Source organism: Carcharodon carcharias, chromosome 31 (assembly GCF_017639515.1).
Source record: "Carcharodon carcharias isolate sCarCar2 chromosome 31, sCarCar2.pri, whole genome shotgun sequence".
In the NCBI taxonomy this organism is placed as follows: Eukaryota; Metazoa; Chordata; class Chondrichthyes; order Lamniformes; family Lamnidae; genus Carcharodon; species Carcharodon carcharias.
In genome coordinates, this window is record NC_054497.1 from 4666073 (window position 1) to 4678867 (window position 12795).

General features: G+C 41.9%; 1 protein-coding gene across 1 annotated transcript; it reads left to right on the forward strand.

Annotated features, from left to right (window-relative positions):
* Positions 1-745: 745 nt before the first annotated feature.
* On the forward strand, positions 746-3307 carry LOC121271524 (ferritin, middle subunit-like). Its single transcript, XM_041177504.1, has 4 exons — positions 746-847; positions 2107-2253; positions 2432-2557; positions 3152-3307. The coding sequence occupies exons 1-4, from the start codon at positions 746-748 to the stop codon at positions 3305-3307; spliced, it is 531 nt and encodes a 176-aa protein (XP_041033438.1).
* The last annotated feature ends 9488 nt before the right edge of the window (positions 3308-12795 follow it).

The window sequence follows — 12795 nt, forward strand, 5'->3', positions numbered from 1 at the left end:
TCAATAACTGAGTTTTCTATAGTAACTGCCTTTCTGGATATGATCCATCTACTGTGGCAGTGTTTTAACTATGGCAATGTTTTTACTTATGTTGATCTGTATTCTTAATCATTTGACTGTAATTAGCATATTAAATTTTCCATTAATTGTGTTAGTTTATTTATATTAATACCGCCAATCAAATGTCAAAATAAGGTTTGAGAGTATATTTTATTGTCAGTTTTTAGGTAGAGATACTTTCAGAGTTTGCATTTGTGAATACTTAAGTAGTAGTTGGAAGTGCATTTGCAATGTCTAAACATACAAGGCTATGGGCCTAGTGCTGGAAAATGGGATTGGAATAGTTAGGTACTTATTTGAGCAGCGCAGATTCGATGGGCCGAAGGGCCTTTTTCTGTGCTGTGGACCTCTTTGACTCTATGACTCTAAGATGGTCAAAGATCAATCAGCAATTCCATCATGGTTGAATTGTCAATCAATGGAGCCCCTCCTTTAACATTCTGATTGGCTCCTGTGTCCCAAATCCTACCCAATGCTGATTGGAACCCAATTGGACCTTGCAGATGTTTGATTGGTTAACAAGAATGGCTGCCCATCATTGATATTGTCACTTCCTGCTTAATAAAATGAGGCTGTGGGCCTGGAGTATAAAGTGAAGTTTTAGGTAATGTTGCTGTTTATCTTAAATTTGTGATAGGGTTTGTGTTTTGGTGAAAATTACGGAAAAGAAGCCTACATTTACAAAATGGAGTACCAGGTTTGTCAAAACTATCACCCGGATTGTGAAGTTGCTGTCAACAATCAGATTAACATGGAGCTCACTGCCTCCTATCTTTATCTTTCCATGGTGAGTTTTGTCTCTGAAGGTTTAAATGCTGAAATAAACCCTTTCCCCATTTCAACCCAACTTGATGTATTGTGTGTTTGGAGATTTGTTACTGTTCTAACTAATGTCAATTCAACCCCAAACTTTGCTGTAATATTGTTGCAATAGTGGTATGTTAGTGATGTCCAAAAGCAACTAGTATGCTGAGATGAGTCCTACCTTAGACTCCAGGTGTGTGATTTGATTCTTAGACATGTCTTGTTAATGTTTGTAACCTGTTCAGATGTAGTAAGGAGTAGGCATGTTACTCCCAGGTATGATTCCAATCCCCCTCTCTCAAGTCTAACCCACGACTGACTAGGGTCAGGGGGTACATCATCTACATCATACATTAGCATATTCCATCTGTTGGCCATTTATACTATGTTAATCTTTAAATATATATCCTCAGGATGTGACTGGTATTTATTGCCCATCCCCCTTAATTGCCACAATTGCATGGCTTTGGTTATTTCAAAAGGGAGTTGAGTCATCAATATTAGTGTGGGAACAGAGTTGTTTGTAGGCCAGACTGGGTAAAGACAGCAGCTTTCATTGGTGAACTAGTTGTGTTTTAAATAATTTGACTGCTTCATGGTTACTTTTTCTGATACTGTATTACTAGTTTTCCTACTTACTTATTTAAAATGTTTAGACAGCCTGAGACTTGAACATGTTCTGAGTTACTGGTCCTATAACCTCACTGCTGAGCTAATGTCATTTTGTAGTTAAAGATGCTTTATGCAACTAACATTCCCTATAGGAAGAAAATGGTAGCAATTTATTAAATTCTCACTGTCCCAATGAAGTCTAACAACTTTTTGGCAAGACTGTGACTTTTTAAATTCCCATTTTCATTACCTATAACATCAATTCCTATTTTTCTAGTGGTTAGTTGTTACTGTTTCAATAATTCATTAATGTTGAATTGAGTAGATGTTAATCCAATTCCATTAAGTGCAAACTGATTTATTAGGGCTGAAATGGTAATTTTTATCAAAACTGCATTTCCTTCAAATATTCAACTAGTGCTGGGTGGTTTGTTCCCTACCTGGCTAATCTTCACAATTGGAAACTAGTTGGTTGTATAGACCGTTTAAATATACCTGAGGAAGGGGCAGAATTAACGTGACTTCACGTTGAATAGTCAGTATGGTTAGAAAGCTGGAAGAGGACTTCCTCTACTGTGAGGATTAGAATTGGAGTCAGTGGTGTTAACGGAATTTGAATTGTTCTTTCAGGTGTCTTTCTTTGACCAGGATGATGTCTCCCTCAACCATTTCTCCCAGTTCTTCAAACATCAGTCTGAGGAGAAGCAGGAACATGTAGAGAAGCTGATTAAATTCCAGAGCCAGCGTGGAGGATACATCCTTTTCAAGGATGTTAAGGTTGGAATTGGGGAAATGGCCACTTTTAATGATGTGGCTTCAATTCATTAGATTGACAGAGGTGTTCCTTCACTTAGTTTCACTTGTCTGATCTCTCACTACTGGCTCGGTCTACAATAGAACAAATGGATATGATGAAAGCACCCTGCAATAACTGACCTGTCTTTCTCCATTTCAGAAACCAGAGAGGGATGAGTGGGGCAACAGTCTACAGGCAATGCAAGTTGCCCTGGATCTGGAGAAGAATGTGAACCAGAGTCTGCTGGATCTACACCAACTCGCCACCACTGAAACTGACCCTCATGTAAGCTTCACTTCATCCTAATTCTGATCACTGGTAGACTTTGTACTGTTTTATTGCCTTTGAAATGATCAACCAATTAGACCCAACAGCATTGTCCTGAATGACTACATTCTAGAATATCCATGCTCACTGATCTGAAGTGAGCAACATTGCAAACTGCAATTGACTAAAAAGTGGACAAAATAAGAACTTTTCAACTTAGCAGTGGCTCTATTGGTAGGGCTCCCTTGAGTCAATGTTCTGGATCAGTGTCTCTGGTGTCTGTGTCAACACCGGTATTATCCACTTTGTCCAGGCCAACATCCAATCTGTTGATCGACATCTCACACTCTCAGGTATCACATCTGTCTGCTTCACTTCAAAGGTGCTTGGGACATGCAATGCCAGTCTCTGTTAAGTTGCTCCTTCATAACCTGAAGATTTCCCATTAATGGAGCACTTTGTTTCACCAAAAGATGCTTTTTTTGAGCACAACATGCAGCAAATAACTTCCTGCAAGCTGTCTCCCTATGAGAAGCAGGAATGAGGAGAATTGGCTGCAGAGGACCTGGTCTTCACATTTTGACTGTGTTGCAATGTTTCTTTCTCTTCCAGCTGTGTGACTTCCTGGAGAGACACTTTTTGGATGAGCAGGTCAAGACCATCAAGCAACTTGGGGACTATATCACCAACCTGAAGCGTCTGGGAGCTCCTGAAAATGGGATGGGAGAGTACTTGTTTGACAAGCTCTCACTAAAGGAGACCAGTTAACATGGCATCTAGTATCTGAGTGTAGATTACTTTGCTTGTATGTGATGTTTCCAACTAGACCTGGTCAATTTGGCTTTCTCCAGGAAGAAAGTACTTGTAGCATTGAATTGTTGTGCCACATGAATTGAAATAAAAAATCTTTTCATTGTCAATTGCTTTAATTTCTACCTTGGAGCTAATGGCAGCTTGAAGTACTGCCTGGCTTACCTAGACCCAACATGGATAGACCATGTGTCTTCCACTGGGCTCCCTTTCAGATCGGGAGGGTGGTGAACAATTGTCCATGTCTCCTTGAGGGTCTCCTCCTGAGCTAACATCATCAACAAGAGTTCTCATTGGCTGGGATGCAGTCCTACAATGGGAATGTGAGGAAGGAGTGTGGGGTGTGACAAATCTTCATTGGACACCAATGTTCCATGTATCCTTCAAAGACCAGAGGGAAATCAATTCAATTAAAGCAAGCTCCCCACTTCCCACCACCTTTTCTTCCAGACAGACTCAGACTCAAATGTATTCTCATTAGCACTGAGCTCTCTATGATCATCCAATTATCTTTTAAATGAGTAGAGATTTATTTTTTGGTGAAAGGAAGATTAAGATTCCATCTGTTCCAGTTCTGGTTTCCCAAAAAAATAAATCATTGATGCCATATCATCTACAACTTTAAGTTGTTTTCTATCTGGGAATTAGTCAATCCACATAGGCCCTTCACAGCCTGGAGTTTAGACAAACATGTGCAGCAAAGGACATGTTATTTCCTGCTAAAGGAACAAAATGTGTCCTTTTTTTGGCTATCTTAGAGTCACAAAGTGAGAATTCAGGAATACACCCAATTCTGTTTACACCACTACTGCCGTCACTTTCATATCGGTTTGTGGTCTGTCACACAATTAGCTAGCAGGACTAGAAGGCTCAGTGTAGGCCACTTAGCCCCTCAACCTTGTCAAGACTGAGATCGATAGGTTTCTGTGTATTAAAATCATTGATCGATACGGGGATAATGCAGGTAAATAGTGTTGATGTAGATGAGCCATGATCTCATTGAATGGTGGAGCAGGCTTGAAGAGCTGAATGGCCTACTCCTCCTATTTATGTTCTTGTTCTGTCATTGAATTAATTCATAGCTGATCTGTATATTAACTTATGCCCATCCTGGTTCCACAAGACTTAATATCCCTGCCTAACAAGACACTACCCATTTTAACTTTGAAATGTCATTGATGTCAGCCTCAGTTTTTTTGAGATGGGCGTTGGAGCACAGAGCACCAAATTTCTACTGCCCTATATATGTAGAACTGTTTTCTGGACATCAATCCTGACTGTCCAAGCTCTAAGTTTCTGCCACCTTGTTCAGGACTCAAGGAAATAGGGCAAAACTATCAAATCCTTTAATCGTCTTAAACACCTCAATATAAGATTACCCCTTAATCTTAACTTGAGGGAGTACAATGTATTTGGAAGCAAGAGGAACTGGAGCAAAAGCAGTATGGAGTAGCGGTGGGGCTGGGGTTCTGGTCACAGAACGAAGTACAATATCTGATTATTCTGGAACAGGCAATAAAAGTAATTCATGATTTTTGGCACCAAAAACCTGTTTATCAACATGAAGTTCATCTCTATATCACAAATCCTCCACTTTTGCTGGGTTAAAATGTATGTTGCCTGAGCCAGTGTCTATTGGATCTATACAACCAGATTGAAGCTCATTTAAAATTGGTGTCATCATACTCTGCAAGGCTTATAAAGCAAAGGAATGAGTACCTTTCCCATCATTGAGTGTGTGTGGTTGGATTAGTGTCTCTGGGTCTTCAGACCCAACAGAACTGCACACCATGTTTACTGGTTCAACGTTTATAATTACAAACAAATTTCACATTGACATTAGATGAGCTATCGGTGAGATTGTGATTATCGGGGATGGTCAATTCTGTGACCACTACCCCACCCCCACCACTACTCCATACTGCTTTTAGTCCAGTTCCTCTTGCTTCCAAATACATTGTACTCCCTCTAGTTAAGATTAAGGGGTGATCTTATATTGAGGTGTTCAAGATGATTAAAATTTTGCCCTATTGCCTTGAGTCCTGAACAAGGGGGCAGATCCTTAGAGCTTGGACAGTCAGGGTTGATGTCCAGAATACAATTCTACACATAGAGGGCAGTGGAAATCTGGAGCTCTCTCTGCTCCAACACCCATCTCAAAAAAACTGAGGCTGGCATCAATAACACTTCAAAGTTAAAATGGGTAGTGTCTTGTTAGGCAGGGATATTAAGCCTTGTGGAACCAGGATGGGCATAAGTTAAGATACAGAACAGATATGAATTAATTCAATGGCAGAACAAGAACATAAACAGGAACAGGAGTAGGCCATTCAGCTCTTCAAGCCTGCTCCACCATTCAATGAGATCATGGCTCATCTTCTACATCAACAATATTTACCTGCATTATCCCCGTATCGCTCAATGTTTTTAAAACATAGAAATCTATCGATCTCAGTCTTGACAAGGTTGAGGGGCTAAATGGCCTACACTAAGCCTTCTAGTCCCACTAGCTAATTGTGTGGCAGACCACAAACTTTGATTTGAAAGTGACAGCAGTGGTGGTGTGAACAGAATTGGATGTGTTCCTGAATTCTCACTTTGGCTATCTTAGAATCACAAAAAAGTACATATTTTGTTCCTTCAGGAAATAACATAATGTCCTTTGCTGTACGCGGTTGTCTAAACTCCAGTATTGGGTTGTTGGAGGTCTATTTAGATTGGCTAATATATAAAGAGTTCCTGACTACAGGCTTTAATTTATATTACCACAAGTTTTGGTTGAATTTTTCTACATCATTATCTAACATTAACAGCCCATACAATTATGTGAACAGCCTTTTTTAATGCCAAAAGCAAAATATGGCGGATGTTGGAAATCTGAAGCAACGTAAATATTGGAAATAGCAGATCAGCAGCATCTGTGGAGAGGGAAACAGAGTAAATGGACTGGAGTTTACACTCCTCGTGGGGTGAGGGAGGCGGAATGAAAACTGAGTGGTCCCAAGGGAAAGGCACTGTGTGGTAAAAATTACTGCAATGCAAAAGATTTTAGAATCTATAAGGATAGTTGCTGAAAGGAAAAGGTTAGCTCTGTGGGTAGCTGAGTTAAGATCTTGTGGAACTGTTTTAAAGCACTGTTTACTGTGTAAAGCCGTTTTTGTGTTTAAATGTAATTATGTTTCTTTCCCCTTATTCTTTTAATGAAAGTTTAGTTTACTATAAAATCATCACAAGTAGTCAGGGACATCGTTTCCTGATTTCAGAACCTCTCCTCATACAGTACAAATTGCCCAAACCATTTTGTCAGTTGTTTCAAGTTTCCCTCTGGGATTTGAACAGCTTGGCACTTACCATCAGCTGTCCCATAGGGCATAGGTTAGATCATATCTGCTGTACTATGTACAACATTGGTCTCCTTATTTAAGGAAGGATGTAAATGCATTGGAAGCAGTTCAGAGAGGGTTTACGAGACTAATACCTGGATTGGGCAGGTTGCCTTATGAGGAAAGATTGGGCAGACTAGGCTTGTATCCACTGGAGTTTAGAAGAGTAAGGGGCGACTTGATTGAAACATGTAAGATCCTGAGGTATCTTGACAGGGTCAATGTGGAGAGGTTGTTTCCTCTTGTGGAGAAGCTAGTACTAAGGGTCAGTGTTTAAAACTAAGGGGTTGCCCATTTAGAACAGAGATGAGAATTTTTTTCTCTCAGAGGGTTATGATCTTTGGGACGCTCTTCCTCAAAAGGCAGTGGAAGCAGAATCAAAATATTTCTAAAGCAGAGGTAGATATATTTTTGATAAACAAGGGGGTGAAAGGTTATCGAGGGTAGGCGAGAATTATTTTTTCATGGGATGTGGGTGTCACTGGCTAGGCCAGCATTTATTACCCATCCCTAATTGCCCTTGAGAAGGTGGTGTTGAGCTGCCTTCTTGAACCACTGCAGTCCATGTGGTGTAGGTACACCCACAGTGCTGTTAGGGAGGGAATTCCAGGACTTCGACCCAATGAAGGAACGGCGATATATTTCCAAATCAAGAGTTGAGATTAAAATCAGATCAGCCGTGATCTTATTGAATGGTGGAGCAGGCTCGAGGGGCCGAGTGGCCTATTGTTGCTCCTAATTTGCATGTCCATATGTAACGTGGCAGAGAGAATAGGAGGTCGGTCACGGGAAGAATTATAAAGACCCCCCTGCTCTCTGAATCAGTCTTTATTTTTCTATTGAGGATCAAAAAGGTTTTGAAAAATGAGTTAAAGAGACATGAGGATTGTGCCACCTTCACCAGCAGAATCTGCTGCCACAGTCTGCCACGGTACCACCCTTTCCCTCCCCCCAGTCTTACCTCGTCATCGCTGCTGTAAAACATTCTCAATCTTTTTTATGTCCCATGCATGAAAAATACAGCAGGCCACGAAAAATTGCAGACATTTGGGTTGTCCATGAGCTGAATGACTTGCTAGTTAAACATTTCAAAATGGCGGGGATTGGGGCTGCCGATTTTGGTGTTTGCCCCCTGTACTTTGGGAGATTGGCATGACGACGTCATATTGCTGATCCAATGCCGTATTTGATGCTTGCGGGCTGGATGGGGTGGGGGTGGGGCTTGGGCAGCACGCCTGACTTGCCCACGTAAAATCTAGTTCCATGTTTCTTGTCTGGGACCTGGGATCAGAATGGATGTCAGTGTCCTTTCCGAAAGAGTTCCTCCTGGTTCTGTAGTCAGCACAACTGCAACTCACTTTGGGTTTCCATTGGGGGTAAATACACAAAGTACTAAGGGTTCAGTATCTGAATTAACATATTGTTCAACACCTCTGAGCTGAGTTGGGTGCTCCATTCACGCAAGTTTCCGCTCTAGGGCTGCAACTTCCGAGCTCCAGGGCACCTTCCCACGGGCAATTACTTTGCACTGGGAACCATCTGCATATTGCAATGTAAATCACAAACTTCAGATGGTTCCAACTGTGTTACATCAACAGTTACCCATAAAAAGCTCGAAGAATTAAAATCACTTCCAGCTTCTGGATAATTATTGTACAGACTCACACCAACTCTCCCCAACGGGATAACCCTCATACCCAAACCCCAGGAGACTCCTCCCACCCCCTAACTACTACCCCCACACCCGATAGGACTCCTCATCCACATGATTCCCCCCTCCATGAGACTTCCTCCCTCCCCCTGGGACTCACCCACCCACCCCACCCCCACCAAGGCCTGACCCAACCCAACCAGCCACCACACCCCCCAAATCCTACCCACTTACCTTAGTACACTTCCCTTAGCAAATACCTTCAAACTTGGCTGGACCTTTAACCTTACCTGGTTTAAGCCAGCTGGTGCCGTTAAAAAGGGGGCGTGGTTTACTTACCTTCGCCTCTACAGCCCTTGACACTAGGCCCAGGGATGCGCTGTACTGCCCTGATCTCGCCTGAGTCGGAAGGTCGGGCGAGATAGGATCAGTTGGATTTTCAGGCTCAATCCGACTCAATTGCCACTCCATCGGAGTTATGGCCCTTAATTTTAAAAAAAAGAACAATTTGAATAATGCTATTATTGCAGATTACATCAATTAGATGTCCTGCAGGTACTGACAATGATGCTGTGAAATAGTGAAGGGTGGGCGTGCCAACTCTCCAGGATTACCCCATGGGTTTCCAAGAATTAAATGTTAATCGCTTGGATATTGCTGTTGGCAAAACTGGGAGATAAATCATGGTCAAAACAAAAGCATTTTCTTTGAATGCTTTCATTTAGTTACACAAACGATTGGAGATCTGGGGAAGATCCTTGGGAGAGTCTATTTGCTTTCCAATTGGTGTGGGAAATGGGGCACCACAAGGATGGCTAGATCAGGTGATCAATGGCGGGAATGTGGGGGCAAGAGTTGGAGGTGAAATGTCATGTGATGAGTTCTCTTGCAATATGTCGGGAAGCTTGACAACTTGTAGTAATTACGATTTTATTTAGTGTGCAATGTACCTTTAAGAATAATACTTGTTAAGGAAGATCACACGATCTGCAGTAACCAATAGGAGAGTAATGTGGGCCACCTCAGCACTCAGTCTAAAGGTGGAGTTGGAGTTGAAAGCACACGTGTAGTTGCTGCTCGGTATATTGTAAATAAACTTAATGACTCAATAAATAAACTTAATAAACTCAAGAAGTGTCTACAGATCAACTCAATCATTAACAGCACAACTCAGCCACCCTACAATACAACTCTATTTTGTAGGCTTATTCCAGAGGATGACTAAATTGTCCTCCTGTGCTAGCGAGCTATGTTAGGACTTTTCAAAGATTTGACTTTGGGTACTATGTAGGGATGTGTTCATGTGTTACCCAGGTCTCATAGGAAGGGACATAGGCACTGGAGGAGGCCATTCAGCCCCTCATATCTGCTTTGCCATTTAATTAGATTACAGCATCTCTGTATCTTAACTCAGTTTATCCATCTTAGTTCCATAACACTAAACAACCTTGCCAAAGTTCAAAAAGATAAAAACAAAAAAATGCGGATCCTGGAAATCGTAAACAAAAGTTCTGTTGAAGGGTCATGAGGACTCGAAACGTCAACTCTTTTCTTCTCCACCGATGCCGCCAGACCTGCTGAGTTTTTCCAGGTAATTCTGTTTTTGTTTTGCCAAAGTTCAATCCTATCAATGTCAGTTTCGACATTTTCATTGATCACCCTCCAGCCTCAGCAACTGTTTGAGTGGAAGTTCCAAATTTCCTCCACTGTTTTTGTGAAGTGCTTCCTGACATCACCCCTAAATAGCCTAACTCTAATTTTAATGATACGCCCCCTGTCCTTTTTTCAAAACTTAATCTTGGGCTGTGGGCACCACTAGCAAGGCCAGCATTTATTGCCCTTGAGAAGGTGGTGGTGAGCCGCCTTCTTGAACCGCTGCAGTCCATGCGGTGTAGGTACAACCACAGTGCTGTAAGGGAGGGAATTCCAGGATTTTGACCTGGCAACAGTGAGGTAACACTGATATGGTTCCAAGTCAGGATGGTGAGTGACTTGGAGATGGGATTGGGGGCTTGGAGGTGGTGGCTTTCCCATTCATTTGCTGCCCTTCATCTTCTAGATGAGAAAGGTTGCAAGTCTAGAAAGCGATGTCAAAGCAGCTTTGGCAAGTTGCTGCTGTGCATCTTGTACTCTGTAGCCACAGTAGTCTGATGGTGGAGGGTGTGTTTGTTTAAGGTACTGGATGGGGTGTTGATAAAGGGGGCTGCCTTAGCCTGGGTGATGCTGAGCTTCTTGAGTGTTAGAACTGCACTCATCTAGGCAAGTGGAGAGTACTCCATCACACTCTTGACTTAACTCTTGCTGATGGAGGAAGGGCTCTGGAGAGTCAGGAGGTAAATCACTCACAGTATAACCAGAGCCAGGCCTGCTTTTGTAGCCATTGTGTTTATGTGGCTGGTCAAAAAACTGAACTGGAATCAATTCTCCTCATTACTTTAAGTCCACGTTGCTGTTCATTGCAGATACCTCAATTTGTCAAAACAGAATTAGTGTTTATTCACCAGTGAGACAACAGCGCTAAGAACAGTCTTTTTAAACTTGAAATTGTGCAGAAAGACCTGAGTCGCTGGACTCCGAGGACTTGAGTGTCAGGATACAAAGGAGGCAGGTAATTCATCCCTGCGCAAAGCAGTTCCACCACATAAATCAGAAAGAAACAGATCATGTTGACATCGGAACTCAATGTTGGAAAAAGTCTTTTGTGGCATAATAATTTCTTCCCTGAGACACGGTAAAGAAATACATGTCACTGAATACAACTGGGTTGGTTAAGCATGAGTGATTTCCCACGGCAGTGATAACCCAGTCTCAGCCTTACTACTGGAGCTGGTTGAAGGCGAAGACTATGCTCTCCCTTCCCTGTCAGGCACCACTTACTAAATGTTTGGTCATCCTAAGACTGCAAAAAGCTGCAGTTCAGAGGGATCTGGATATCTTTGTACATGAATCACAAAATGTCAACATGCAGGTACAGCAATTAATTAGGAAGGTAAATGGAATGTTGGCCATTATTGCAAGGGAGATGGGAGTATAAAATTAGGGAAGTCTAGCTACAACTGTAGAGGACATTGGTCAGACCACACCTGGAGAGCTGTGTACAGTTTGGGACTCCTTACTTAAGAAAGGATATACTTGAATTGGAAGCTATTCAGAGAAGGTTCACCAAGCTGATTCTTGGGATGAAGGGGTTACCTTATGGGAAAGGTTAAGCAGGTTGGACCTGTACTCATTGGAGTTTAGAAAAATGAGAGGTGATTTTCTTGAAACATATAAGATTCTGAGGGGCCTTGACAGGGTAGATGCTGAGAGCATGTTTCCTCTCATGGAGGGATCTAGAACTAGGGGTCACAGTTTAAAGATAGGGGGTCTCCAATTTAAGACGGAGATGAGAAGGAATTTGTTCTCTCAGAGGCTCCATAATCTTTGGAATTCTCTTCCTCAGAGACCAATGGAGGCTGAATACATTAAGGCTGAGTGAGACAGATTTTTGATTGAAAAAGGAATCAAGGGTATGGGAGAACAGGCAGGAAGATGGAGCTGAGGCCACAATCAGATCAGCCATGGTCTCATTGAATGGTGGAGCAGGCTCGAGGGGCTGAATGGCTTCTTCCTGCTCCTATTTCTATGAACTAATGATCTTATGATCATTTCCCAGCAGAAGGTGGGACCGAACTTGAAGAGGAAAAAAAATGTAAGATTATGGGGAAAGAGCCTGGCAGTAGGACTGAGATCCTCTTCAAAAAAGCTAGTGCAGACCCAATGGGCCAAATGGCCTCCTTCTATACTGCATTCCTCTACAAAGGGCCATATTCTGCTCAAATAAGACCAAGCCTCTGATTCCATGGCTGGATTTAAATTCCAGTCTGTCAATGTACAAATCATGCAGTTTCCGTTCTTCATCAGAATTCATTACAAGCCATTGGACAGCATATAAATTAAATAAATACAATGATCAAGCTCTTTTCCAGTTACTTTTCCTTAGAAACATATTTATCTTGCCTTTGTTCTAGAATCTTGTATGTAATATAATTATACACAAATATCCCTCTCCTAGGGAACGTGGTCTTTGCTAAGTATAATATTAGTACCTCTACTTTTTTTATTCATTCATGGGATGTGGGCATCGCTGGCTAGGCCAGCATTTATTGCCCACCCCATACCTGCCCTCATTTAGAGGGCATTTTGTTTTAAGAGTCAACCACATTGCTTTGGGTCTAGAGTCACATGTAGGCCAGACCAGGTAAGGACAGCAGATTTCCATCCCTAAAGGACATTAGGGAACCAGATGTGTTTTTACAAAAATCAGCAATGGTTTCATCGTTAGATGTTTAATTCCAGATTTTTTAATTACAGAATCATGCAGGGTCCCCTGAGCAATATGATGGGTTGCTGGAATACTAGGCCAGTGACAA

Excerpts from the sequence above, each read along its gene's own strand:
- LOC121271524 (XM_041177504.1), top strand. The coding sequence starts at position 746 with ATGGAGTACCAGGTTTGTCAAAACTATCACCCGGATTGTGAAGTTGCT. Across the intron at positions 848-2,106 it reads CCTATCTTTATCTTTCCATG|GTGTCTTTCTTTGACCAGGA; the intron begins GTGAGTTTTGTC and ends TTGTTCTTTCAG. Across the intron at positions 2,558-3,151 it reads CCACTGAAACTGACCCTCAT|CTGTGTGACTTCCTGGAGAG; the intron begins GTAAGCTTCACT and ends TTTCTCTTCCAG.